This window comes from Talpa europaea (genome assembly GCF_964194135.1).
Source record: "Talpa europaea genome assembly, chromosome: 10".
Lineage (NCBI taxonomy): Eukaryota > Metazoa > Chordata > Mammalia > Eulipotyphla > Talpidae > Talpa > Talpa europaea.
The window spans coordinates 26,421,035-26,445,342 of NC_140077.1; the positions used below are offsets into that span (position 1 = coordinate 26,421,035).

At 36.7% G+C, this 24,308-nt stretch overlaps 1 protein-coding gene across 5 annotated transcripts in view; it reads left to right on the forward strand.

Annotated features, from left to right (window-relative positions):
* Window positions 1-24,308, forward strand: part of CPEB3 (cytoplasmic polyadenylation element binding protein 3) — a gene marked incomplete at both ends in the record, with an annotated part of 144,829 nt that overhangs the window by 40,777 nt on the left and 79,744 nt on the right. For 3 of the 5 annotated variants that reach the window (XM_084246395.1, XM_084246392.1, XM_084246394.1), the window contains one exon: window positions 5,677-5,733. In XM_084246395.1, coding sequence (XP_084102521.1) covers window positions 5,677-5,733 — 57 coding nt within the window. Of the gene's footprint in view, window positions 1-5,676; window positions 5,734-23,134; window positions 23,159-24,308 lie in introns of all 5 variants that reach the window. The other 2 variants (XM_084246391.1, XM_084246393.1) reach the window with 1 other exon arrangement.

Here is a 24,308-nt window from a genome sequence, read left to right on the forward strand (position 1 = left end):
AATTTATTGATAGGCCTTACCTTTGGGTGTTAAAGTTGGTCCAGCTTTTTCTCCTGTTATAGTTAATACTGCTGGGGATGAGTTGTTGCACATAGTTTTCTTTATAGTATTCTTAGAGAGAGTCTCAGGGTCAAAAGATGTAAACATCTAGGTGAGCTTTAAGAGAAAGGTGGGAGATTAGGGAACCTACCATATGGCTTCTGTATGAGTCTGTCAAAAAATACTTCCTGCTCTTCCTCCTGATTTTTCCTCTTACGTTCAGTTTTTGCTTCTCCCACATAAATATGGGAACACTTATTTTGAGAGTCTCAAACTCAAGTTACAGAGTTACTGGGGTTTTTTTGTATGCTTGTTTTGGAATTTTTCTCTGGAGCTCAATTTTCTTTAAGAAAAAAAATTCTTGCTCACTAAAGAAATTCAGAGAGTACATTAAAAGACAAAAAGAAAAGTGAAAAGCTCACCTGAGACACTATCGAAATAGCAAAGATTTTTATTTTTGTTAACATCCCTTTAGATATTTTATGTTCTCTGTATATGAGATGAAATTATAGCTGTCTTTCTGACTTTGCAGTCATTCAAACCTGGGTCTGAATTCTGACTCTGCCTTAGTTGTCTATTGATCTATAGAAATAGTAAAATTGTTCACAGTTTCAGAGTCCATCAATAAAATAGAGTACATACTTTATAGAGTCAGAGTGAAGATCAAAAAAAAAAAAAATCCCTGACACCAAAAACTGCTCAAATGATACCTATGATTTTTTTTTATTTTTTAATTTTTTTTGGAGATGGTGTTGGTATGCCTGCTGGCTGGTCTGAGTGACCCTTATATCCCTACAATATTTACTTCCTTGGAACTAGATAGTCTGTAACTAATGTTGAAAACTTTCAAATGTAAATTATTGGAATTTTGCATTTGCCATGGATAAATAGTGGTTATTGAGGATAAATTGTCATTCTGTAAAACCCCTTTAAAAAGAAAGAAAAAAAAATCCTCCTAGATTACGTTGATTCCCAAAACTGTATATCTGAATAATACAGAGCATATAATAAAATAGTTTATCATATTCATGAAAAATGAATCACTTAAGTGAATGTGGTGAAAATATGTTCACAGTTAAATTCTAAGATGTTTTATCTTAGAAATGCATTTAATAAGAAATCACTTTAACTATTATCTTGATGGTTGTGGGTGAAGGGAGAATGAGTGTGGAAAATGACAGAATAATAAGTTCAGGAACTAATAAAACTTGTTTACTGTAGTAAAGAGCTTAAGCGGTTTTCTAATCATATTGTAGTTAGTCTAGGTCAACACTGAAGATACTTGTAATAAGTGTTAAAATCTCCCCTTATCTCCTCTCCCATGATAAAAATTAATGTTAAGTGTATAGAGGAAAAGTTAAGTAATAGAGGAAAAAATTGAGTTTTTTTTTTTAAATGTATACAGAAGAATGTCTTTGCATCTTGATCTGATCACAAGACCCTTATTTAAATAAAAATTAGGCATTTTATTTTTTGCTTCTTAAAGATGTCAAACTATAGTTCTTAACTATAACAGAAAAGCATTTTGATAATTACTTATCTCTTACCATATTTTATGTGAGAATTTTTCTATTGTTCATGTAAGAGAATGCTTCCAAGAGAAAAGGAGGGTTTTGGGAAAGGTGATGAACTAATGGAAACTCTTCTAAACAGGGCCTCCCCGGTGGCGCAGCGGTTGAGCGCTGGGTTGCGAAGCTGCCCGCGGCCTCTGCGACGCCGGTTCGATCCCCGGCTGCTCCCCGGCCACCGGAGGAGGGTCCCACATGGCGCGCAGACCTCTCCTGCCGCCCGCTGCTCCCCTCTGCCGCCCGCTGCTCCCCTCAGCAGTGTACTTCGGTCCCTCTGCCTGCTCTGCTCCCCGCTCTGGCTCTGGTGAATCCTCTCACCCTCCCCCGCTTCTGACTGTATCCAGTGCTTGTATGAATAAATAAATCTTTAAAAATAAAATACTATTTAAAAAAATTAAAAAAAAAAAGAAACTCTTCTAAACATAGAAATCTTTGGATTGGTTGAGACAGGAATGAAGCTTAAGTAGGAAGAATTGTTCTTTGCTCTCATATCTAATAGACTGAAGGACTCTCTAACTCTAATGGAAGAAGTAGGATAAGAGACAGGGAAAAATGCTCATCCTTCTACCCTCCTGACAGCTGCCCCATGACCTGCTTGCTAATGGTGAGGGTTCACCTCACCACTGGGGAATCCCTGTGAAAACCTGGGTTTATTAGGTTTGATTAATCATACCCTCCCTTAGGATTAATGTTCAAAGAGAAGAAAGTAATGAGAGCAAAGAATAATAGGGAAATACCAGCCTCGGTGTTTTGGCATTGTAAGTGACTCTCCCCTGACTGGGGAAGCACAGCAAGCAGACATCTTTGTAAGAAACAGAAAGGAGTCACCTTTCTCTCTCTTCCAGAGTAGTCTTCTTACGACAGATGATGAGGCTGGCTAACTACTTGGGAGTAGTGCCTGAAGAAATGTGTTTAAATATTTGAATTTTCTCTTTCTCAGTTCTCTTTCATGGAACTGAAATTTGAAAAATGAAAAGAACAGGTGTCAGTTGAGAACTGATATTGAAGGGTTTGCTTTTCAAATCTGTACTGAATCTGGGAAAAAATAACTATCTTTAGTGAGTTAAAATATTTAAATTGACAGAAACTTGGAAGAGATAAATGCCACTTCATTGTTGTGATAAAGGCATTTTTTCTTAATTCATTGCAACTTTAATATTTTAAAACTTTGCACAAATTGGCACCTTTTGTGGAATGTAGAGTTCCCCTAGTTTTAGAAAAAGTGCACTTTCATTTAAGTTTTGTTTGTTCCAGAAAAATACACTGCTCTTAATCCTATAGTTTTTATCATTGCTCCACTTCTATTTTTGTGCTACTTTCTTTCAACCTGCACCAGTTTGTCTTGTATAAAAGCAGACTCCACAAATGGTTGGGGCATGGAGTCTGAGTTCTATACATTCCTGGAAGAGGGGTATAGAAGGTAGAAGTTGTGTGATTTTTTTTTTTTTTGTGAACATGTACCCCCTATTAATTTGCCCAATAATCCTTCAAATATAGTAGTGTAATTTCCTAAGATTTTTAAAAGAAAATTATTATGGGTATTTTAATACTAGGTACCTCCAGAAACTCCAATTTAATTGTTCTAGATTATAATCTAAAATGAGAAAATGTAAGCACACGTGTATTGATAACTTGCCAAAAATTATCCACTACTAATATGTGAAGAAACTAGGATTTGACCTCACTCAGGTCTGAGGACCTCACAACTTTTACTTCTTGGTTATTGGTAACATATTTGGAATATTATTGCATTGAACTTTTATGATTTTTCCTTAAAAAGGATCTAAACACAATTTTATTATATTCTTATATATCATATAATTATATCTTGTGGATACTTTTCTGAAGGAATGTATCTTCAACTTTATAGAGAAAATTGGTAGAAAATTAGAATCCCGTAGAATATGGACCTTTTCTGGAATGCAACACTCACATTCTCTTGTGTGGAGCTCTCTGAGGACTTCACTTTTAAGAGCAAGGAGGATGATTAGAAGAAGATACAGCAGTTGTTCCCTATCTCATAACATATTGCAGAAGTAAAGAGGTGACTTTTGTAATTATGAATTTTTAAAATTTGAATTTTTATTTTGGACATATGAAAGTATGGGTTTAATTGGACTCTGGCACTTTGAATAAAAGTAGAGGTAATTTCTTATAACTAACTTTTAAAAATATGAATGTGAATTGAGCTTTCGAGACCATGATTTTTAGTCTGAGTAACCATACGTCACCTATTCTCTAACCTCTCCCTTCATCTTCTTCACCCCCATTTATCAGCCCTATGCAGTGGTGAAAGTGGGACACAGTCTCAGATTTCTCCAGCATTATTTGACTCAGTAAAACCAAGTGTGCCTTCCAGTTTTCGAAACCTTATATTTTACACTATACTTAAAAGATAGCTAGCTGACAAGAACAATTTTAAAATAGCAGACCATGGACAGGTGACAAAATGTCACGCTGGCAGCACCAGACTGCATTAACACAAATCACCAGATGTCACACACTTGATTCTATTTTCACAGCTGATTAAACAGCAGTATTGGTTGGACAAAAGGAAGGAAAAAAGGAATGCCCTATCTGAATTTAGGATCAGTTTTTCTTTTGCTGTTATATTTTTTCTTTCTCCCCTAAAATCCTATAATAACTATAAAACTTAACACATATATTAAGTGAAAAATAAAATTATGATATAATTCCAACCTTAGAATCCTTTACATGCACGTTCCCTAACTGGAAGACTATCTATCAAAATGATGAAACTGCTTTTCTTTGGCTTGTGACCGTTTCTTCATTTTTCTATATTGTCTATGTTTTCTCCAGTAAAAAGATAATCCATTTTATTACCTAAACATTAATTTTTGAATAAGTAAAGAAACTAGTTTAAAGAAGCCATAAGTGGTTTTATTGAAAAGAATTTGCGTTTTGTTGGGAAAATGATTAGATCATATTAAAATAATTGGTTTTGATGGGTCTTGCAATGACTTCGAGTTTCTTATAAAATCTTTTGTTGACTTTGATCCAGAGATCTGTCGAAATAGAAGAGACCAATAGAATTAGGGAAAGGCAAAAAGTTTTCTGCTTTTCAGCAAGTCATGATGCCTTCATCTGCAAAACACTCTACTTAAGGCTCTTATTTTACTGAATCTTTAATGAAAATTCATCAGAAGTGTGGGATAGAGGATGATAATTAGAAAACTACTGAGTTTGCTTTCAATTTCATCTTTCCAGGCTGACCTAATGGGAAGCATCCAAAAAAGGATCCAACTTCTGGAAAAGGGGCAGAAAGGGGTACCTTTTTAAATTTGGGAACATAAGTAGTTCCAGAAACATACCAAAACTCTTATTTGCTGTAGTGGTTATAAACTACATAATTCTTTACAATAAATGATTGTAGCATAGGAAATAAAAAGTTGGATGAGGATCAACTAAATTTGCTTGGTTTTCTTGATAACCCTTTACTATTCTAGGAATGTTTAGGGAACATCCTTAGCCTTTAGGTATCACTTCCACATCTGAAACATTCCTTGGTCAGAATGAAGAGACTCTTATCTATCTGCTATTTCTTTAACTTCTGGTGGGCAGTGATTTTGAGCTCCTGATGAGTTTTCAATGACTGGCTATCTAATGTGCAATTTGAATATCTCAGAATTGAAAATTATTTTAGAGCAAATCACATCTAGTTCTCTTGGATGCTAGTATTTGATGATAAACGAATTCAAATGAGGTCTTGATTATCTGAAAATAATGAGCAGTGACACAGCTAACTAAAACCAGAACATGAATTCTTCTTTCTGAAACATAGTCTTGTTCTGGTGACAAATTTTCCTTTAATAGAAGCTTCTTTTTGTTTTATTTTGTTTTATTTATTTGTTATTGAGATTTGGCTTTGTTTTAAGGCTTTTCATGTGTATGTCTTATGACTTGTTTTAAAACTGTTATAATGATTGTGGTTGTTGATAACGTTGTTATAGATTATTTTAGCTTTTTGTAATGTTCATATTTTACTATGTATTGAAATGATTATATTAAGTATTCTTTGTACTCAAAATAAAATTACTTCATTTTTTAGGACGCATGGGAATAAATTTCCATCATCCAGGAACAGATAATATTATGGCACTTAACAGTAAGTCTGCATATGAAATATTCTATAAAATTAACAGTAAAATTTATAGCATGTGATTTAATTGTTCATCACATTTCCAGCCTTCCACTGAGTGCACTCATTATTCTATACCACTTGTTCTCAAAGTGTGCTCTGTGGACCAGCAACATCAACATAATTTGGGAACTTACTAAAAATTCAAGCCCCACTCATACCTGCTGAATCAGAAACTTACAGGATAGGGGCCCAGTAATCTGTGTATTATTAAGTTCTATAGGTATTATGGATATACAGACTAAAGTTGGAGAACTGCTGCTTTTTAACCAGGAATTGGCAGACTATGGCACTGTGAGCTAAATTTGACCCAGTTCTTGTTTTTGTGAAGAGTTTTATTGAAATGCAGCCTCACCTATTCATTAACAGATTGTCTATAGCTACTTTTGTGCTACCATGGCAGAGCCCCCCAAAAAGCCTAAACTATTTATTGTCTAGTCCTTTACAGGGAAAGTTTGCAGACCCCTGCCACATACTATTGGGGTGGGAGAAGGAAGATGGGGAAGAAGATAGGAGAAGCAGGAAAAGAAGTGGGGTAGAGAATGTGAATGAATTTACTCATTTATTATTAAATTTAATGATACATAACTCAGAAATTGCTCATATTGGTAGATACCCAACAGGTATTTCGAATTGTGTACCAGGGCTCTCCTTTTCATGAGTTTGCATAGTACAGGTGTCAACAGCTTTGCAAGTTAGAAATGGTTTTGTCAGTGTGATTGTTGGATTGAATTTTGGACTATCAGAATTATTAATGATTTAACCAAAAAGTGATTGTATTGGTTAACACTGGAAGAAGTATCTGGCTGGCATCAATTCTCCTTCCTAATATGTATGGACCAAATAGCTTTGTGGAACTGTCTTTGAATGGAAATTATTAGTTCTTAGAAGCCACTGAACCTCTTAGAATGTAAGTTTTCTTCTCTATTGAATGAGTGCTATCAGGTTGCTCTCTCTCATTCTCCTAGACTTTCAAGCTGACATTCAGTGCACATGGAGACATAATGGGTAAATCTCAATTTGTGTACAGTATTACCCTTTGCTCCTTCCAGTTTCAATACTGAAATGCAATTGGACTTCCGTATGGCAGATTTTAGGTTATCTTGAAGAGATATATTCCTCATTTCCTTGTTTGTGACATGTAGCTTATGTCCCTCTGAGCACTGCTAAAAACCACTAGTGCTTAATGATTCAGGTCCTAAGCTACTCCATATGTAATTTTGTTCTAAATAGGTAGTATTTCTTCTTTTGGACACTTGGAGATAATAATTTCTAAATGGAAATTATTCTAATAATTGTTCTCATAATTCTAATAATTGTTCTAATAATTTCTAATTTCTAAAGGAAAGGGCACTTTCATTTAGAATATGCTACCTCTAAGGTTTTTTTCTCTAGAAGTAAGTTATTTTATGATGGGACTTAATAAGCATGCTTATTAACTTACAGAACTTCAGCACATTTGTGAAACTTTGTGAACAAACTTCAGCTGCGTGTGGGATTTAGAGTTGAATGTATAAGGAAAGAACAGTATGGTAGTGGGTCTGCCTGTGGGAATGAGTGTGTATAATCTTAATGATTGCTTTCAGCATGAAGATGCTGTGATGCTATACATTTTTTTAAAGTCCTGAAAGGGTCAATTTGCTTCTATCTGTATTAAATGTTGATGAATTACACATATTTGAAGCATTATGGCAGATATCAGAGCTTATCTATTTTCAAATGACTAGGGATGTTGCCCTGTTCAAGAAGCCCTGTAGACTTCTTGAAGTAAACCATAAAAACAACTAGAGTTTGTCATTTGTATTACTCTTTCAAAGTTGACTGCAGCTCAAAATGGTCAGAATAAACAAAATATCTTCCTTGGTAGAATACTTATGAGGCCCATACATTTTAACAAAGCTTCTTTCCCTTTTGTATAGTTGGGGCCAGTCCATCTGGTGACTTACATATGTAACACATGCATAGACACGTACATGTATTTTTTTGTCTTCCCTTTTATGTCTGCCGTTTGTCAGCCAAACAGTTATTATCCTGTGACTGGTGTGCCCTTCTTCTTTCCCTTGACCTTCACATATAGGAAAAATTGAGATGAAGTCACAAATCACTGAAACTTTAATAATTTGTATTTTTGACTATTGAATGAGACTAAATGGAGGTTGAGGTGTATTTTCAGAAAAGGACTATGAAAATTGAAGAAAATTGAATCAATGATTTAAAAAATGTAAGTTAGTTATAGCTCCTTCTTTCTTACTCATGTTTGCTATACAAAATCCATGCTACTTAAAGGTGTACTTAACTTGTGCTTCAAAAAATCTTCCATCCTTCTTCCTTCACCACACCAAAACCCAAGTCTCCCCTGAAGATACCATGTTTTCAGCTCTCCTGATGGGAAAGGAGCATCACAGTGACCATTCTCCTTTCTCACTATCACTTCCCAGTTTTGAATGGGCCGGTTTTCCATTTTTTGGTGTTCTTAGTGCATGACTTCTAGTTATGTCTTCCTCTGAGAATCACCACTGCTGATACCATGTAAAGACAAAAAATTGAACTTGGGAGAGGAGGCTAGGCTGTGAACCATGGAAAACAGTAAACCTGTAGACATTTAAGAAGTGGAAGGACTGGCAAGACTGGTATCAAGCCAAAGAATCTGCTGGTTTGTTTTATCTGAGACCATGAATCTAGGAAGAATTTGCATGCCAACCTTTGGGGAGGAAATGGAAAACCAGTTTGACTTCTCCCAGATTAGTAGGTCTTGCAGGATTGCAGGGTATAGAATGGGAGATAGGGGAGGAAATTCTCACCCATCAGTAAGACCTGCCACTTGTCTGTTGCTTCCAAAATAGCAAGACAGTTCTGAACAATATGCAACTTCTACTTAGGTGAGATATTTTTTCTTAACTTTTTAAAATATAATTCTGCCTTTTTGTCTTCTTTACCCTTACTCCAAAAACACTAGAAGTTTGCAATATTTTTTTTTTCTGCTGGAGAAGGAAAATGGCTACTGTGAGAGTGCTTTCAGCGCATATATAGTATTTCTATCAGCCAGATATTTTCTAACACTAGCATTAGCTTTTATTTATTTATTTTAAAAAAAATTTTTTTAATAGAGGCATGTTTTATTTATTTTTTTATTTGTTTGTTTGTTTTGTTTATACATGCACTGGGTACAGTCAGAAGCGCGGAAGGGTGAGAGAATTCACCAGAGCCAGAGCGGGGAGCAGAGCAGGCAGAAGGACCGAAGTACACTGCTGAGGGGAGCAGCGGGCGGCAGGAGAGGTCTGCGCGCCATGTGGGACCCTCCTCTGGTGGCCGGGGAGCAGCCGGGGATCAAACCGGCGCCGCAGAGGCCCCTCCAGTGGCCGGGGAGCAGCTGGGGTGCCGCGGAGGCCGCGGGCAGCTTCGCAACCCAGCGCTCAACCGCTGCGCCACCAGGGAGGCCCTAGCATTAACTTTTGCTTTTTGTTTGCTTGGTTTTTTTTGGTTAGCTCTCTAGGTATAGAGTTGATTTTAGCAGTTGTAGACTTGTGCAGGACTATTGACTGAGTTGGCAGTTTTTCCTCTATTATGGTAACTCTCAGAAGAGGATATTGATGCCTCTATGATTAATCAAAGGGACTAAATTAATGTTCAAAACCAGAATACATGGTTTCATAATGTATCCTATCACTGCCAAGGTTTTCTTTTTAGTCCTTTTGACTGATCAACCCATCTTTGTCAACTAGAGAATGAGCTTGGAAAAACAGATAAATACCAGAAAGTTGTTTGATGAGTACAAAATTAGAAACATGTGTTTGAGGGAAGGTATCATTCAGCTTTAGAGATAAATAGACTGGAAGATATGTGAAACTTAAAGATGCAGTAATGAAATGAATTAGTGTAGTTATGAAAAGTGATGTCTGGAGTTAGTTCCACTTTTATAAGCTATATGGCTTGGGGCCACGTTCTTAATTCCTCTTTGCTTCTGGTTTGTTCACCAATAAGATGAATAATATCTAAAGTGGCTGTATTGTAAATCTTAGTATAGTGCCTGACTGGTAGATAATGTTCAAGTGAGCTGTTACTGTGATTGCTTGTATCAATTTTATTGCTACCTATTAAAGATTTCCTTTTCTTTATGTGTTAGGCTTCCAAAACATGCGTTTATCTTATATTAGATATATTTCAATAGATACTTCCAGATGGAATTTAAGATCTTATACCCACAAGTTACTCACAGGCAAGAGTGGCTGCATTGAGATGCATCACCATCTTTTTTTTTTTTTTAATATACGAATCTTCTACATTAAATGCTTCCTGACTTTAGAATACACAGCTCTTATAGGACTTAGAATTGCTAATCTCTTGTGATGTTTAGTACTTTTAAAGGTGCTATATAATGATATTTGGAATGTAAAAAAGCCATTTTGGACAGAAGTTTGGCAGTTAAACATGTACCCACCATATGATGGAGCAGTTCCACTCCTTGGAATTTACCTAAGAGTAAAAATGAAAACATATATCCACACAAAGGCTTATATGTGATCGTTCAAAGCAGCGTTATTCATGATAGTCAAAAATTATAAATTAATCCCAGTGTCCCTTCACTGGATAAAAAGGTCTTGGTACCTTCAGGCAGTGAAATACTACTCAATAGTAAAAAGAAATGAACTAGTGACACATAGAACAACATGAATGCCTCAAAATAATTATGCTGAGTTCAAAAGCTAGACAAGTCTGAGGAATCTCCAGACAGCTTTCCACAATGCTTGGACCAGTTTGCACTCCCACCAGCAATGTAGGAGAGTTCCTTTTTCACCACATCCCCGCCAACATTTGTTGTTGCTTGTTTTTTTGATATGTGCCATTCTTACTGGTGTAAGGTGGTATCTCAGTGTGGTTTTGATTTGCATTTCTACCATACGATCCAGCAATTCCAGTACTTCCACTACTAGGGATGTACCCAAAGGACACAAAAACAGTGATTCAAAAGAACACCTGTACCCCTATGTTTATTGCAGCTCTATTTACAATAGGTAAAACCTGGAAACAACCCAAATGCCCAAAAACAGATGACTGGATCAAGAAGATGTGGTATATATACACAGTGGAATATTATTCAGCAATCAAAAAAGATAAACTCATGCCATTCACTGCAACATGGATGGAGCTAGAAGGAATTATGCTCAGTGAAATAAGCCAGAAGGAAAAAGAAAAATATCAGATGGTGTCACTTATAACAGGAATATAGGGGAACCAAATAAGACATCAGTGTAAAAAAAATAATAATTAACAGTACAAACCACAACAAAGCAAAAACAGACAATTACAAATCAGAGATATACTGCAGGGAGGAGGAGGCAGAGGGGTGAGAGGGAGGGAGGGAGGAGCACAGGGGACTGTGGTGATGGTGCATGGGTGCCTTGGGGAAGGAGATTCTATGGGGACTCAATCTGAGGGGGTGGGGGGAAGGAAATATTGTCTAAAAATGATAAATGTTAAAATAAAAAACCAAAAGCTAGACAAAAAAAAGTCTAACAGATTAGATGATTAGACAAAACAAAATCTAACAGATTAGATGATTCTGTTTATATAAATTCTAGAAAATGTAAATAATCTACAGTGGCAGAAAATATAACAACTTCAAGAAGTACATTGTCCTCCATGTTTTTTGTTTTTTTAAGATTTATTTATTTATTTATTTATACATACAAGCACTGGGTACAGTCAGAGGCGCAGGAGGGTGAGAGAATTCACCAGAGCCAGAGTGGGGAACAGAACATGCAGACTGATGAAATACACTGCTGAGGGGAGCAGTGGGCGCAGCAAGAGAGGTCTGTCGTGCCATGTGGGACCCTCGCCCGTGGCTGGGGATCGAGCCAGTGCTGCAGAGGCTTTGGGCACCTTCTCAACCCAGCGCTCAACTGCTGCGCTCAACCGCTGCGCTACCAGGGAGGCCCATTGTCCTCCATTTTTCAGAGGGCAAAAGAGCTTAGATTTTGGAGGAATCATTTGGTAAGGATGGCATCTAGTTGATCAAGTCTCTGAATCTTCTTAAGCCTTAGTTTAAAAACCTACAAAAGGGGCCTCCCTGGTGGCGCAGCGGTTGAGCGCTGGGTTGCGAGGCTGCCTGCAGCCTGTGCAGTGCAGGTTCAATCCCCGGCTGCTCCCTGGCCACCGGAAGAGGGTCCCACATGGCGTGCAGACCTCTCCTGCCGCCCGCTGCTCCCCTCAGCAGTGTACTTCGGTCCTTCTGCCTGCTCTGCTCCCCGCTCTGGCTCTGGTGAATTCTGTCACCCTCCCGCGCTTCTGACTGTACCCAGTGCATGTATAAATAAATAAATAAATCTAAAAAAAATAAAAAAATAAAAAATAAAAACCTACAAAAGGGCCATGTGTAATACTCTACCTCATTGTTTTTGTGAGGTTTAGACTAGAAGAGGCACATACATAAATAAGGTATTATTGATGCACTTTTGAAAGCAGGAAAGGAGACAGTTTTTATTCAGAGAAGATAGGCCAAAGAATTCTTTATTTTTTAAAACAGAAATTTTGTAAAGTAACAAAAGCTTAATTTTATTTAAATTAAAAATCTTTATGTCATTTGTTTTCTTTTATCTTTCAACTGGCAACTAGCATCTATTCCAAGTTGTAAGAGGTAAATAAAAAATTTGAAGTGTCATTTTTTTCTCTGACAGGGAGAGGTGATTGCCCTTGCTCTTCCTTATCCAAGTTTCTAAACTGAGGATTCCTGGAATAAAATATATAGGTGGTATGAGGACTTAAATTTTTTGATCTCTTAAATTAAAACAAGTTTACATATATATAAAAAAAGACATTCACCTGCTTGACAAATTCTTAGTCATTGTTGAACAGTTTAGACATAGTTGATGCACCAAGAACCTTGGAGGAGTGTTAGATTATGTTGTCTTCCACTGTTTTCCTCTTATTAATTCTTGAAAATATGTTGGAAGATCTCAGGAGTGCTAGAGCATTTGTTGAATCAAAAAAGAAAATGTGGGGCCTCCCTGGTGGTGCAGCGGGTTGAGCACAGCGCTGTCCTCAGCCTCTGCAGCACCGGTTTGATTCCTGGCTGGCCAGGGAGATACCCACATGGTGCAGCAGACCTCTCCTGCCTCACCCACTGCTCCCCTCAGCAGTGATTTTGGTCCTTTTGCCTGTTCTGCTCCCCATCTGTCTCTGGTGAATTCTCTCACCCTTCCGCACCTCTGGCCTGTACCCCAGTTCTTGTATAAATAAATAAATCTAAAAAAAAAAAAAGGGAAATGTGAAAGGGTTTTGGTGTGAACTTTCATATTTTGCAGAGCCTCCAATGTGGACGCAGAGCCTGATCTTCCCCCTCCCTTTTGTTCTCTGCTGTGAGTGAACTCCTTGGGGAGAGACTCAGCTGAGAGGAAGTGGTAGAGAGGGAGCTTAACACATGATGCTTTTATCTGAAATGGGAATAGAACCAGTTTTTGCTAGAATTCCAAATGGAATTTTCCGAAATTTGAAGAGTACGTTGTATTTCTGCTCAGTATGAGTTGGTGTAAATGATGTCTTAGCAGAGTAAATAAAGATAATTAATTATTTGGGAATTCTTAGATTAAAGTCATTTTCTTTGCGTATTTCTAACTTTGAGCAGACACGATCCAGTGCTGCTGTTTCTATCTGATCAGATTTAAGTATACAATTTTGGTATAAATTATAAATGATAGCTAATTAAAAATAAAAATGACTAATAGTAATGTAGAGGGAATGTTATAGTCTTTGACTTTTAAGTACTCAAATCTTAAACTATTTTGAATGGATGCTGTACATGAATGTGGTGGGGGGGAGCAAAGAGCATTGCTGTTTCGTTTTGACTGCATTTTATAGATGGGTAAGGTGAGGTTCAAGAGATTGTGTGAATTGTCTTGGGTGACATGATGAAGCCAAGAGCAGAACCTTTGCTCCAGGTTGAGGGTAATAAACTTTGCTTTCAATGCTTAATTGTTAAGAGTGGATGTATTATTTTTATCCGACTTTCACACAAGCACAAATTTAGTCTCTTCAGGAAAATCATTTTTCTATTAGTCACCTTGTTTATACTCGGAATGCTTAATAAAACCTCTTTTCCTTAAAAATAGAGCAATAAACTTGGTCTACATGGCCCGGATTTGAACCTGATATTGAACATTGTAGATAAGTGAAGTCTCAAGTACTCTTGACTGATTTTATTGGATTTTGGAAGAAATTCCTAATTGTGTCTAGTGTGCCAGGAATTGGATGCACTTGAATGTTGTCAGAAATTGAAATGTTACCTAGTTTTCTTTGTGGACTTCCCTATTTATTTTCTCCACTTTAGAACTTGTACTTTCCATTTAGAGTACTCACCACACCTACTTATAATTACCTACTTAATATCAGTGTTTCACTTTAATGTGCATACTGCAAGAAACCAGAGACTACTTTTTAATTAATAGCTGTTTGGTGGTTTCAAATGTGATGCCTGGCACATTGTATGTATGCTCAGTATAATAAACTGGGAAAAGGAAGATTTCAGGATTGTGAAAAGCACAGTGTAACAGCCTCAGAGAGTATCCAGACCACTTTAGTTTCTTCCTAAAGATTTGCTTTAATTCTTTCTTTTGGAAAATGGTAATAACATGATGATATATGTATGCAGCTAGCATTTAATAGTTTACAAAATGCTTTTGCAGACCTCTCTGCTTTTGTAATGTTTGCAGTTGTTTTCCAGGTCATGGTCAAAACCACGAACACCAATTTTGTCCCAGGATTATTCTCTTATCCAAATAAATCATGGCTAAATGATAACATGGTATATGAAACTTAAATGTAGTTTTTAGGATAAATGTGGGGACTTCAAAGGGTTTTCTAGTTTCAGCAAGTTTTAAGACTACTCCATGATTCATTTCCCCATGCTAATGGGCCACTTTGAAAGAAAACTTGAGAATAATGGTCCTTCATTTCATCTTAAGGGCAGTCTTATTTAACACATGGCAGTTTCTTAATTTTCCAGAAAAGTTAAAGGAACTTGCTGATATTATACAACCAGCAAATAACCGTCTGTGGCTTGGTCACAGATTATTCTGCCAACTAGTTAGTCCCTTAATTCAATGGGGTGTCTAATTTTGGGTTTTCCCAACAAGATCAAATTTCATTTAGCTTCTTTAGCGAAGTAATACTTTATTTATAATAGAGAATTAGTACACTTCCAAGAGCGATCAGTTTTATTTTCAGAATATAATCTCCCTTGTAGTGGCTGAATTTTAACCATACATCTACTCAGGCCTTTAGTATATATATGCAGACTGGGACTCTGAAACTTAAAGTAAGGCTTGGTATGCAGATGTCTCTAAATGAAGTTAAGAGGGTAAAACTTTCTCTTTTTTGTTACCTCCTCATACACATATAGCTTTGTTATTTGACTAACAAAGCTTTTTTCAACTTAATATAGTGTAAATAATGCATTGGGGGTGTATCAGACAAATGTGGATTTAAATCCTAGATCTGTTACTTGTTTGCTATGTAACCTTGGGCAAGTTACCTGTGCTTTTTATTTTTTAAAGATTTTATTTATTTATACAAGCACTGGGGTACAGGCCAGAGGTGCGGGAGGGTGAGAGAATTCACCAGAGACAGAGCAGGGAGCAGAACAGGCAGAAGGACCAAAATACACTGCTGACGGGAGCAGCGGGTGAGACATAAGAGGTCTGCTGCGCCATGTGGGTATCTCCCTGGCCGGCCGGGAATCGAACTGGTGCAGCAGAGGCTGTGGACAGCTTCACAGCACTGTGCTCAGCCCCCTGCGCCACCGGGGAGGCCATGTGCTTTTTATTTTAGATGGACACATTAACCTCTTTACAGATGGCAAGATTAAGTGTGTCCTGCTCCTATCATCATACCTGGCAAGAAATATACACTAGCAAGTGCTAGTCTCTACTGTCCTTTGCTTCCCTGGCCCCTTTTCCTTTTGAGTTAGCAGTAATTTTCAATTCTGACCAGAGTCAAAATGGGGGCCAAAGTAAATAATACTTATGGCCCTATGCCAGAGACTAATTTAATTGGCTGTGGGAGGGTGAGTGAAGAGTGTATGGAAGACACCACAATTAAAAGTACTTACCTCTTTTTTTTTTAATTTTTTTAAAGATTTATTTATTTATTTTATACAAGAACCAGTGTACAGGCCAGATTCATGGGAGGGTGAGAGGATTCACCAGAGACAGAGCAGGGAACAGAGCAGGCAGACTGATGAAATACACTGCTGAGGGGAGCAGCGGGTGCGACAGGAGAGGTCTGCTGCGCTATGTGGGACCCTTGCTGGCCGGCCGGGATCAAACCGGCACTGCAGAGGCTGTGGACAGCTTCATAGCACAGCACTCAACCACCTGCACCACCAGGGGAGGCCCAAAAGTACTTACCTCTTGACAGATGCAGTGCTGCCCATCCTCTCACTACACCTACCCAATGTCTGTTTTTATCTGAGCATGAAGTAATCAAATAGTATAAAGACTATGCCAGACATTCCCTCTTACTCTTTCTTTCTCCCTAAGGCTTAATCTGCTTTAATTGCTACCAGCAGTTTTCCCAAGTCCAGATCATAAGAGGAAGCTGTTTTCGAGGGGTCAGGACAAGGGTGAGGGTATCCCTCAGATATAAGCAGCTGCTTCTTATTGCAGAGTCCTTTCTCTAACTTTCTTCTATGAAGGAACTTCTGTTCCCAAATGTGAGGAGTCATGTTTATAAGGAGGAGAACAGGAGCGCTGAACAAGAGGCCAGACCTTTGATTGCACTTTGGTTCCTGAGCATATCAGCATCCATTTTGCCCATCCTCACTTCTCTCTCTACATTCTTATCTATATAAAATGCTTCTCTCTGAATGATTCTGTTTAATTTTTTAGGATTTTTGTGCAGTTTCAACCTGAAAAGTCTTGTTCAGGGAATAAATGTCTTATCTTTGTTTTAGTTCATTTTGTTAGAGTAGAAAGAAATGCTGTTACGTAGAAGAAAGTTTGAAAAAAACTAACTGGAAGATATGAAAGTGAGTTACGTTATTCTTTTACGTCAAACTCTTGATCAAGTATTCTAGAAGAACCAGTTATAGAACATCTTCGTGTTGGTTACAGAAGTCATTCCTGTTTTGTTTGGGAGACTGATTAAAGAGCTATAGGTTTTCTATAAGATTTTGTAAGCAGTAAAGCAGGATGTTATAATAGTTCAGTTGTTAGAATGTAGGATATGGTTTTATATGTTATTAATGACAATTAGATTTTTTTTGAACAACCCATTAAAAATATCTACTAAAATACAGATTTTAATTAGTAAAATAGCAACTTTAAGTGTAATGGTGAATAAAAATTAGTAATGCTGTTGTAGTAGTAATAAAATAAAACAAATAGAAAATTTGGGTGAGTAGTTGCTTTTTATTAATCTTGCATGGTATTACATAAAAGTTAATGTTTAGAAGATAATGGAGTTTATCAAAGTTCTAAAGGGAAAAACTGGGTACAATCAAGGACTTTATAGGCAGCTGCTATAAATACTGGCTTTTCAATTTTGGTGGTTAAGAGTAAGGGCTTTTCAAATGTCTATCAGCTTGTATATTACTTTACTAGGGCTTCCATAAAAAAAATCACAGACTGGATGTTTAAGCAACAGAAACTTATTTTTTCACATTTCTGAGGCTACAAGTCCAAGACAGAAGTGCTGATAGGGTTGGTTTCATCTGTGGCTTCTTTCTTTGGTTGAAGTGACCGCCCGTACATGATCTTTTTGCTGTGCATGCACACTGCTGGTATCTTCTCTCATAGGATGCCTGTCCTTTTGAATTAGAGCCCTACCTTTATGATCTCATGTCACATAGGGTTTCAATCTATGAATTTGAGGGGGTGGGCACTTATTTCAGTCTAACAGCTCGTTAATGGATAATTGATATATACATATGGTGATGTGTGTGTGTGTATGTACATATATATGGGTATATAATTGGTATACCCATGTGGTGGGATAGTACTCAACTATAAAGAGAAACAAAATACTAACACATATCAGCATAGATAATTTTGAAAACATTATGCTAAATAAGGTTAAACTAATTGATTCCATTAATATGAAATTGTAGACAAGGCAAACAAAACCAGGGGCCATGGATTGGGGAATGAGATCAAAAGCTGAAAGGCAGAAGGAAATTTTTTAGGGAGAATGGACTGTTTTATTGCTTGATAATGATGGTAATGGTGACATATATAGTCATTTACCAAAAGTAATCAAACCACACACTTATAGTGGATGAATTTTATTGAAGGTAAGTATTATTTCAACTTAAAAAAAAAAGGAGTAAATGCATTAGAACCAATCTGAACCTGGATTCAGTCCCAGCGCTTCTGTTTAATAGATGAATAACCTTGAGCCAGTCATCCCCTCTGGACCTCCCTTTGCCCATCTGGAGATGTATACTGTGATAGTTACTTTAAGAATTAGAATAGACATGTTAAGCATTTAGCTATAGTGCCTGTTAACTTCTCAGGATTCCTTCCTTATAAAGTGTGTCAGTAACACTAATATTATGCTAGTTAATAGTATTAGTTTTTAGGCTTACAAATGGAATGGAAAGATTTTTCTGAGAAAAAATGGGTAAGAATAAAAGAGGAGGGGTAGGAAGAAGGAATTTTAAAATGTCCACACACTTTGAGTGCAGAATGAAAATGAAAGCATCATTTTTACCTAAGTTCATTTTGTTTGTAGAGAAATTGACCTTCTCAACTATAATTGGCCAGAATTGGGAACCAGTGGGCTGAAACTATCTTACTGTTCTAGAGATAAAAGAGGAACGCTTAAGGGACAAACACCATCACCCCTGCTCTTCAGAGATTTGCAGTCTAATTAGGGAAAAGGGCACATTTTTATATTAACTGTGCAATCTTAACCCATTTGAGCTTGAATTTTTTGCATGATTAATACTTAGAGGGAAGCTGAAAAGGAACATTAGATGTTCAAATAGAATTTAATTTTGCATGCTGAAGTGGCTTTAAAAAATACTTTTGGGGTTGGGCCTCCCCGGTGGCGCAGCGGTTGAGCGCTGGGTTGCGAAGCTGCCGGCGACCTCTGCGGCGCCGGTTCGATCCCCAGCTGCTCCCCGGCCACCGGAGGAGGGTCCCACATGGCGCGCAGACCTCTCCTGCCGCCCGCTGCTCCCCTCAGCAGTGTGCTTCGGTCCTTCTGCCTGCTCTGCTCCCCGCTCTGGCTCTGGTGAATTCTCTCACCCTCCCGCGCTTCTGACTGTACCCAGTGCATGTATAAACAAAACAAACAAACAAATAAATAAATAAATAAATAAAACATGCCTCTATAAATAAAAAAAAAAAATTAAAAAAAAAGAAAAAAAAATACTTTTGGGGGATGTTTTTAAGAAACGGATTTTATTGCAAGGAAGCCGTTCCCCCCAGTTTACTTTTAACAGTCTTGACAGTTACTTTCCAGTCAGTAAAGTATTGTGCTAAGGAAGGTCTTTGTATATTGTTCATTTGTTTTTTATCAGTATAGCATCCCAGGGATTCTTCTTTAAGTTCCTGAAATGGCTTTTGATCCACAATAGAATGGATTGTGGATCTATCTACCTCCTCCCCACTTCCCTCCCTCTGCCTTTCCCTCATTCCTCCCTTGGCCTTCTCCCCACCCCCCCACCCCCCATTTCTCCCACTCTCCCTCTGATTCTTGTTTTTTTGAACCACCTTAGTGGAATCAGTATGTGATGTTACTTGGCTTAGAGAAACTTCAGCAACTTCAGATGGATCTTTGTAGTTGGCATAATTTAGATTTAAAAACAGTTCATAAATTGATGTTGGGAATCACAGGTATAAGAGTCCAGCCATTTAAAATCAAGCACAGGCCCAATTATAAGAAGTAACAGATGGGGGCCTCCCCGGTGGCGCAGCGGTCCGCTGCTCCCCTCAGCAGTGTATTTCGGTCCTTCTGCCTGCTCTGTACCCAGTGCTTGTATAAATAAATAAACAAATAAATCTTAAAAAAAAAAAAAGTAACAGATGGTCCATTTTATAGTGTTGTCATGTAATCAGTACCTAGATCAAGATTAAAACATTACTAATACCCCCAAAGCACCCCCCCCACCCGACTCCATTCCAGTTAATACTTTTAGCCACGGGTAACCACCATCTAGACTTCTAAGAATTAGGTACAGTTTTTTAAATGAGATATAAAATTATTGAATACATATGAAGTGATAAGAGAATTTTACTTTAATGTTGACAATAATTGATCCAAGAATTAAGTTCATGGGAGAAGTAGATAGGACTTTGAGAGTCTACTACATCTTTTTATATATGGTATAAACCTACGTTAGCATAGAATATATAGGTGGAATTTGCAACATGACTGCTTTCCTTTTTTTCTATGTGAAATTATTCTATACTGACTGAAGTTTTATGTATTCAATTTTCTTTCTTGCTTAAAAGTCACATTTGTTCTCAGGGAAAAGGACAAGTTTTGTGTACCCAAATTTCTCTCCTTGGTGTTCATTTCATTACCTCTCCCTAAGGGAAGAGTTTGCCTCTAATTAGTCTGTTTGCAAATGGCATTCATATGAACACTTGATCAAAATTTTAATCACCAGCAGAGTTGGCCTACATTCTAAAGGCCATCAGAGCAAGTATTTCTCCCTCCCTTTATTGTATCCTCAGCTAACAAGGCATATTTGTTGAATACTAGGTTGGTATAGAGCATTCTGTCAGGTGCATTAGGATATTAAAAGGGACACAACATACCGACCTTGCCCTCTAGGAAATTAACAGTATCGTGAGTATCATGAGGTGGTTGAAAGTGTGGGTTCCCGAACCGGACTGCTTAGATTCATATTCCAAATTCACCACTTTATAGCTATGTGATTTGGGGCAAGAAACTTAACTTTTCTCTGTCCCATTTTCTTCCTATGTGAAAAGAGGCTAATAAGAATACTTATAAAGTTGTAGGGGAGGAGATAATTTGTGGGGTGTACTAAATGACTTTAATACATGTAAAGCATTTCAGATGTTCTTGGGATACAGTAAGTACAATAATAATAATTGTTATCTTAGAGATCATACATACAATACTGAAATAAAGACCAAGGTAACACAATTAAATTCCTCAATGAGTGATAAGAGCAAGTTTAAGCGTCTCATGTCACTGCTTCAAGCAGGCTGCCTATTCCATAAGCCATCCTTAATATTAAATTACCATGTATTTATGGAATAGTACATATTCCATAATATTAAAGTTCCCAGCTGACATGAATCAGTTTACTGTCTTTGAGTAGAAATGGAAAAAGGAAAAAAAAACCTATCATGAACTTTATAAGGAAGCTTTGATGAAAACTACCAAGTAGATCTTTGGCAACTCTTCTCCCCTCCTGGATTCAAGCTCTTCCACCTGCAAGACTGTCTGAATTTGCTTTATGTTTTCCACTACCTGAATATTTATGAGTTAGAAAGTTGAGTGAACAGCATTTTTATTTATCTTATTAAGGTCTGATGAGTGTTTTGTATCTTTGGTATTGTAATCAGATTCTTTTTCATTGCATATTTGACCAAAAATCAGATAATAATGAAAGAATGGGAATGTGTTTCTCGGGAGAGAAATGAATAATTTCAAAATACAGAATATTTTATTTCCTCTCCAAATAGAGGTTTTGCATTAGGGGTGTTGGGCAGCATGACATTATTGGGAATGGAGGAAGGGGCATAGGGTGTCATAACCTATTTAATTTCTTTTTCAGTATTGCCTATTACTTTTCATTCACTCAAATTATTATAAAGTGGCTAAGCTAGGAAACTACCATATTTTATACATTCTGTGGGAAGGTGAATTCCATGATCCAAATACTAAAAAGTAGAAAAGTTCTTTAAATTTTTTTCAGAATGCATATCCTTTGTAAGTTATGTAAGCATTAATTACTTTGTGAATTAAGGAGAGAGATTTTTCATTGAGAGTTATTGTGATGGAAGGAGTTTAGGAGAAAGTAGAATTAGGAGAAAGTAGAAAGTAGAAACAGTTAAAGATGAACTTGGCCAGGGCCTCCCTGGTGGCGCAGTGGTTGAGTGCTTGGTTGCGAAGCTGCCAGCAGAGTCTGCGGCGCCGGTTCGATCCCCGGCTGCTCCCCGGCCACCGGAGGAGGGTCCCACATGGTGCGCAGACCTCTCCTGCCGCCCGCTGCTCCCCTCAGCAGTGTACTTCAGTCCTTCTGCCTGCTCTGCTCCCCGCTCTGGCTCTGGTGAATTCTCTCACCCTCCCGCGCTTCTGACTGTACCCAGTGCTTGTATGAATAAATAAATAAATCTTAAAAAAAAATAATTCAAAAAAAAAAAAAAAAAAGATGAACTTGGCCAACTGATATTTCAGTCTTCTAGCCGAAAAGTGAATTCTTTCCCCAGGAGGCACATGGTTTTCTTTAGCACTACCTTATTCAGATATAACCCAGCTCAGGCTTTTAAAAAATGGATTAAATAGAAGTTCTCATTTATTTTTATAGAACCCAAGGTTTCAATTTTGAGAAACTTTCCACTTTAAAAATCATTTTAGATGAATCTCCTAGTTTTATATATGTATATATGATGCCACTGTGTAGCTTTACTAAACATTGTAACAGTGCCTTCCATGAACCTTGAATTTTGAAAGTGAAGAAAATCCTCAAAGCACTTTATTCTGCAGCATGCCCTGAATGTACCTAGCACTTAAATCCCTTCCTACATTTAAATTAATTTTTAACATATTAAAAATATTTGTTTTCCCCCATCAGTTATATTATATGGAAAGTAAATGGGGAAGCTAAGCTTTACTGTAAATTTTACAGACACACATTCTGTAAAGCAAGAGTTAATTGTGCGTAAAATTTCTATAAGTTTTCAGGAAACTTTGTTTATGGAGAGAGAGAGAAATTCAGAATAACCATAACATGCTATGGCTTTTAATTATTTGGAATGAATGCATTTTTCCTTTAAAATGGTATCTGATGGCATTATATAATACGAATGAAGATTAATAAATCAGAAAAAAATTTAAAGAACTCTTTTTTCTATATCTGATATAAATAATGGGCCATAATATAAATCCTTACAAGATTTGTAAAACTTAAGCACCCATTCTATTTTTTTCTAGTGTCTAGCCACATCCAGTTGAATTTCTATTTAAGATAGTAATTTAACTTGTGCTTCATAAAGGATTTTCTATTATTTATATACACACACGTACATGTATAATATGTCTACAGTTAAGTTGAACAGTAGCTCCAGATTAATTCTGAGAATAATTAGAAAAGGTTTGTGTGAATATTTTTTTTATTTCTAAATTCACCATTTTGATACAAATTCCCATGGTTTTCTTCTATGTTTACATGCAGCCAGGAGCTATGGGCGGAGACGAGGTAAAATTTTTTTTAATGAGATCTTTTGCTTGCGAAATTGTGACTAAATATGGGTGTGTGTGTTTATACCTATGTGTGAAATAATGATTATTGTATAGAATGATGTTCTAGATTAGTTATTTTAGTGAAATACTTTTATCACTTTTACTATAATTACTTTTCTATTAATTGGTAATTTATTCTTTTAATCCTAATAAAGACATGGCAGAGACTATTTCTTTTTGTTGTATAATATTGTGAATAATCTTGAACGAATAGAGTTCATTTGTGTCTGTGTGTGTCTGTATGTGTGTGTGTGTGTGTGTGTGTGTGTGTGTGTACATGTTGGCCCTTTATCCACTGTGTTCTTTTCATCATACTTAGAAAGCAGAAGTTAGGTCTTGGAGGGCAATTCCTCATCTCAGTAGACTGAATAGTGAATTTTTTTTTTTATTACATATGGTGGCAGATTTACCTTGAAGCTAACTAAAAGTAAGGGTCTCTGAAACTTAAGTACAGTAATCTTAATGTAGTGAAGAAATTATAAGATGTGGGGTCAAAGACTCAGGTTGTAGTCATTGCTCATCACTTATGTCTGATATCTTCATCTATACATTGAGTTGGACAACTTTGTCTAACTTCAGAGTGTTGGTGAAATTACAGTATGAAAATGGAAAAGGAACAACTATCCATGCAGACTGAAAAGCATGGTGCAATTATTTGTTGCTTTGGTGTTCATTTGCAGAAGCTGGGAGAGTATAAGCAATTTACTTGCTGTGTAATCTTAAAGACCAGAACCATTCCCTTTGGGCTGCTTATTGGGTGATGTTTACAGTTCATGTTTATTGTTTACTGTCTCTGACTTTATAGCTGAGTCTTAAAGAGAAGGTAATTATATTAAATTCATAGTATCTTATTTGTTGAATGGATATTAGCAGAACCTAATTTGTATTCGAGTTACTGTTTAAATCTTCTTTCATGGTGGAATTATATGGTCAATTTTGTTTTCATAGCATGATGAAGAAAAGTATTTGTGTAGTGGATTGCTTTTTGACCATGGAAGTACATATTATTTAACATTTTTTAAACTTTTTCATTATTTTTAAATTTTAAATTTCAAAGTATAGAAAATATTAATAGAAATAATTTTGTATCATGCTTTTTTCATGTT